Source organism: Myotis brandtii, unplaced genomic scaffold, assembly GCF_000412655.1.
Source record: "Myotis brandtii unplaced genomic scaffold, ASM41265v1 scaffold68, whole genome shotgun sequence".
Taxonomy (NCBI): Eukaryota; Metazoa; Chordata; class Mammalia; order Chiroptera; family Vespertilionidae; genus Myotis; species Myotis brandtii.
In genome coordinates, this window is record NW_005370657.1 from 968,193 (window position 1) to 973,415 (window position 5,223).

Consider the following 5,223-nt stretch of genomic DNA (forward strand, 5'->3'; position numbering starts at 1 on the left):
CTCAGGGCCCACCCAGGGGAGCTCCAGAGGCCCACACTGCCCCCAGCTGCCCAGGGCCCCACCCAGGAGCCTCACCGGCCATCCACAGCGTCCACCACCCGCCCAGAGATCTCCATTTCCCAGAGCGAGCTCAGCATGCGCTCACGCCTGTCGGGCCTGCGGGCCAGGCTGATGACAAAGACCTGGAGGAGGCAGGGGAGAGGGGAGCAGGGAGTGGGTGCAGGGCAGGGGAAGGGCCCACCCACCTCCTGACCCCAGGCCTGCAGGCTGAGGGAACTTACCTCATCAAATCCCATCCTGGTGGGACTCTTTGGGGGCCGGGACACATGAGCCGAGGCCCACATAGGGGGTCCGTCCACTGCAGAGGAAAGCACCCCAATCATGAGCCCCTTTGGCGGTGACCCTGGAGTCCTAGCGCCCCCCCGCTGCCCCATTCCTGCCCCTTCGGCAGAACGCCCAGCAGGAAGGGCCCTCAGAGATCACAGAACCCACCTGCCTCCATTGTACAGATGGGGAGACTGAGGCCCAGTGGAGAAGGGACTTGCCCAGAGTCAGGGAATAAGTTAGGGGTGAGGCTGGGACCCCGAGCCCGGTGCCCAGTCAGGTCTGGGGCCTAGGAGAAGGGGCACAGGGGAGGCAGGGAGTGGTGGCAGCAGGCGGGCCCCCGGCTCCCAGCCCTCACCGAGTGCTTCCAGGATCAGGTGGACGAAGTTGACCCTCTCGTCCTCCAGCTCCTGGTGGGATTTCACAGGGACGTTCATGTACCCATAGCGGTGCTCGTTGCACACGTGGACCGAGACTCCTGCAGAGAGAGGCTGGCTGAGTGCCAGGGGCAGGGCTCTCAGAACCCAGTCCTGCCAGGGTCCCAGTGTGAGTCCTCCCTGGGACTCAGTGTCCCCACCTGTGGGATTGGAAAGGGCTTGGCTCCAAAAATAAAAAAATAAAAAACCTGAGGGAGGTTTCTGCTGAGGTGGTTTATTCATTTAAATGATGTTTCTGGACCCCTGCTGGTTCCCAGGGCAATGGTGGTGAGCAAGACAGAGTCTGTACCGTCAGGGGCCAGGAGCAGGCCAACTCCGTGCCTACAGCCGGTGATATAGCCGTGGAGACCACATGGGGGAGCCACGGCTTCATGCCCTAACTGCCTCTGCCAGATCCAGCCCTGATCCAGCACCACCCATCGCCTTTGACCCAGGTCCCTGCACTTAAACCCACACCCTCTCTTGCTCCCTTCAAGCTGTCCTCCACTGTCACCTTTATTAAAATTACTATTTACTCTTTATCCTCTACAGACGTGAACCCGTCAGGGGCAGGTGCGCGGTATCCTGTGGCTCAGTGGTTGAGCATCAACCCATGAACCAGGTGGTCATGGTTCGATTCCTGGTCAAGGGCACATGCCTAGGTTGCAGGCTCGATCCCCAGCGTGGGGCAGGCAAGAGACAGCCGATCAATGATTCTCTCTCATCACTGATGTTTCTATCTCTTTCTCCCTCTCCCTTCCTCTCTGAAGTCTAAAAAATATATATAAAAACAAATAAACAAACAAAACCACTGTTCACTAAACTCCTTCAAACTGCTGGCCCATGAACCGTGGCTCATAATCAAAGTAGTAGTGGCAATGAAAATAGACATTTGCTGCTTCTCATTGTTTCTCCATACAGTTGTCTCTCACTTTTTACATGTGACTATTTTTCTTCCTGCGTGTCTGCACCACAGACGTAGCCAGTATCTCCTGCACACGAAAACCCGTGACCACGCTCCCCTCTCTGAATTGCGGAGTGGGAAGGGCATGCAAAGCAGAGGGAACAGCATGTGCGAAGGCCCAGAGGCTTCAGAGGAAGGATCAAGGAGAGCTGTCCTCACCCGCAGCCTGGCAGGAGTAGGCGAAGACGATGATGTCGTCAAAGGGCCAGGTGTAGTTGGGGTGAGGGGGGTAGAAGGCGAGCTGGGCTGCCCCCTCCGCCCGCAGGGATACCAGGAAGGTGGAGTGGACCATGGGGACCCGGAAGCAGCCCCGGCGCTGGCGGTTCTTTGTGGGGAAGTACTCAGCTGTGCGGCGGTAGTAGCCCTGGGGAAGGGGGTGCTCTGGGCAGTGAGAGGGACCCTCCATCCCAAGAACACTGATCCCTGCCACGGCGTGCAGACCCCTAGGCCTTCAGGCCCTCTGCTCTCGGGGTCCCTCCTCCCAGAAATCTCCAGCTTCCTGAGGTCCATCCCCTGCCTCACCTGCGGCGTAATCCCGCACCAGAAATTGGAGTAGTAGGTCTGCGAGTCCAGCATTGGGGCCACCACGGCCAGCCCCTGCTCAATCAGAAGCCGCTCCCTGCCACGGCGCGCAGACCCCTAGGCCTTCAGGCTCTCTGCTCTCGGGGTCCCTCCTCCCAGACCCTCCAGCTTCCTGAGGTCCATCCCCAGCCTCACCTGCGGCGTAATCCCACACCAGAAATTGGAGTAGTAGGTCTGCGAGTCCAGCATTGGGGCCACCACGGCCAGCCCCTGCTCAATCAGAAGCCGCAGCGTCTGGTTGTTGGTCAGAATGTTGTCTGTATCTGCAAACTGTGAGGAGGGGGATGTCACAGACCCCAGCCTTGCCTGGGCTGCAGCCCCCAGCGATTCACTGAGTGGGATCCCTCCAGATGGCCAGACTCCCAGAAGTGGCTCTCAGAATCCAGTGGGGTTCCCTTAGAGAGGTCTACCCTACAAACTAGTAGATCTCTTTCGGGACCAAGGATCTAGTCTGGAGCACTGGCTCAGAGTCTGGGTCCAGAGATAAGAACTGAGCTGCTCGCCCAGCCAGTGTGGCTCAGTGGTTGAGTGTCCACCCATGAACCAAGAGGTCACAGTTTCATTTCAGGTCAGGGCACACACCTGGGTTGCCGGCTAGATCCCCAGTAGGGGGCGCGCAGGAGGCAGCCAATTGATGATTCTCTCTCATTGATGTTTCTATCCCTCCCTCCCTTCTCTCTCTGAAAATAATACAAATCCTATATAATAAAGAGATAATATGCTAATTAGACCTGATGGCGGAATGACCTTCTGGAACGACCTTCCGAACGACCTTCCAGAATGACCAGTGGGCAGGGGAGCAGGGCTGCAAGGCAGCTGGGGCTGTGAGGGCCTACGCTCGCACGAATTTCATGCATTGGGCCTCTAGTATAAAATAAATAAAGAAAGAACTGAGATCTAACTTTATCAGAGATCTGACTTGGGAGTAGATCCAAAGACCTATTCTGAGCCCTAGTTCGGGGAACTAGACTCAGTATATACCCTGGAATCTGTCTCAGGAATCCAGGCTTAATATCTAGTCTGAGTTCAAGCATAGGGATCCCAGCTCAATATCTGATTCTGACCCAGGTCGCTTGCCTACAGGAGGTTGTCACACCAGAACTTCTGTCAGAAACAGATCCCAACCGTAGGCCAGGCTTTCTTACCAGGATATAGTCTGCCCTCGAGTCCCTGGCAAAGGTCAGGGCTTCCTGCTTCAGCTCCATCAGAAACTGGTGCCTTTCTTTGGTCCAGTGCTTGGGACCCTCTTCGTCTGGGTAGGGCCTGAGGGGTAAAGAGAGAGATGTCCCGTGGGGTAGGTGCCTTCTCTCTGCAGGGCAGTGGACAGAGCCCTGGCCGGGAGCCTGTGGCTTGGGCTGTCCCTTTTTCTCTCTGGGCTGCAGCTCTTGCCTATCCCCCCGCCCCCCGCACCCCGCCAGTTCGTCACCTGGGCTCCCCCTCAGGCCTCCAGACCACGGCTGCATAGTCATTGCCCACAGCGGCCAGCCACTCCTGCAGCATCTCCGTGGTGTTGTCCACGTTGTGGTCCGTGGCACACCTGGGGACACAGGAGGAAGAAGGGTGAATGGGGTGCAGCCACAGAAGAACCAAACCCCGAGGCAGCCTTGCCCCCTGAGCAACAACACCTGCGAGGCTGGCTTCTAGGAGCCTGGTGGTAGGTATGCTGCAGAGGAGGGGCTGCAAGCAGGCAGCCAGGTGCCCATCACAGGTCTGCCCGCCCCCTCGGGGCTTCACCTGCTGCCTCTCTAACGCTACGAGGACCCAGCAGGCCGAGGGAGCAGAGCTGGAGTGCCTTTCGGAAGATGGACAGTACCTCGGCCTTGAAGAACACACCTGCACGCACCTGGGTACCTTCCTTCCCTGCTGTGTGACCACAGTCAGCCCCTCCCCGAGTCGGGACAGGACAGAAGGGCTGCTGCTTCTCTCTGCTGGGAAGCTGTGAGAAGGCTCACACCGCACTGAGTGTCCCGAGAAGCGCGGACGGCCCACACTCGGCTGACACAGAACACGCTCCTCCTCTCCTGTGGAAGGGCCCCCATGACCGAGTCGGGGGAGGGGGCTCAGACAAAAGCCAGGTTTTAGGGGACACTGTCCCTTTAAGCCAATTCCCCAGAAATGAAGACTAACTACGTGTCAAGTCCCGTAGGGGTGGGAACTATGAGCTCCCAAAATGTGGTAATTGTGGGCGGCCTCCCCAGGCCACGGCTCCACCCCAGCCCGAGTGTGGTGTGTTGTGAGGGGTAGTTTGTCCTTTCCCTCCATTTATCCCCAACCTCAGCTTGGGACTCCTCCCTGTTCTGGCTGCCACAGGCTGTGGCCGCTGAGTCCAGTGCCTTGTGGGGACACCTGGGGGCGGCAGAGCAGAGGGGGCTCTGCCATCCGCTGGCAGGACCAGCCCAGCGGGCGGGGGAGCAGGTCTGACTCCCCTGTAGAGCAGTCTGGAGCCAGGGCTGACTGCACCCCCACTGCCCCCCAGGAACCCCCAGTCCTGCTGATGCCGGCCACCCGGGGCCTCAGGGATGTCTGCTATTCCTGTCTGCTCCCTCCATCAAGCAACCACAGGTCCCCTGGGGTGGAGTGTGGGCACTGACAGCAAGAGGGGCCCAGCCCAACTTACACCCGGAGGAGGTGGCAAGAGGGGGAGCAGGGGCCAGGGTGGGTGTCCTAGGGTCCGCCCACGGCTTCAGAGGTCAGTCTGCAGGGCCAGGGGGTCGGGGTCCCGCCTGGGGCTAGGGGCTGAAGAGGGCCTGTCTGCCCGGGGAGGAGCCTGCCTGGGTGGTGGCCGGACTGGGCGCAGACGGCCTCATCTGGAGCTGGGGGGCGATGCCCAGTGGGTGCCAAGGCCCGGGTCTCTCACCAGAGGGTCAGCCGGGCCCGGGGGTAGTCCAGCCGCTCCAGCGCGCCCAGGTAGTGGGGTAGCGAGTGCTCGGCATTGCG

General features: G+C 59.6%; 1 protein-coding gene across 2 annotated transcripts in view; it reads right to left on the reverse strand.

Moving 5' to 3' along the window:
- Window positions 1-5,217, reverse strand: part of CERCAM (cerebral endothelial cell adhesion molecule) — a 10,626-nt gene extending 5,409 nt beyond the window's left edge. Inside the window, exons 1-8 of one of the 2 annotated variants that reach the window (XM_014529398.1) lie at window positions 5,144-5,217; window positions 3,713-3,823; window positions 3,432-3,549; window positions 2,422-2,556; window positions 1,864-2,068; window positions 683-802; window positions 282-358; window positions 76-182 (exon numbers count right to left, since the gene is read on the reverse strand). In XM_014529398.1, the coding sequence (XP_014384884.1) occupies window positions 76-182; window positions 282-358; window positions 683-802; window positions 1,864-2,068; window positions 2,422-2,556; window positions 3,432-3,549; window positions 3,713-3,786 (836 nt within the window). In that variant the 5' untranslated portion in view covers window positions 3,787-3,823; window positions 5,144-5,217. Of the gene's footprint in view, window positions 1-75; window positions 183-281; window positions 359-682; window positions 803-1,863; window positions 2,069-2,421; window positions 2,557-3,431; window positions 3,550-3,712; window positions 3,824-3,911; window positions 4,129-5,143 lie in introns of those variants that run through there. The other variant, XM_005881406.2, reaches the window with a different exon arrangement.
- Window positions 5,218-5,223: the final 6 nt, after the last annotated feature.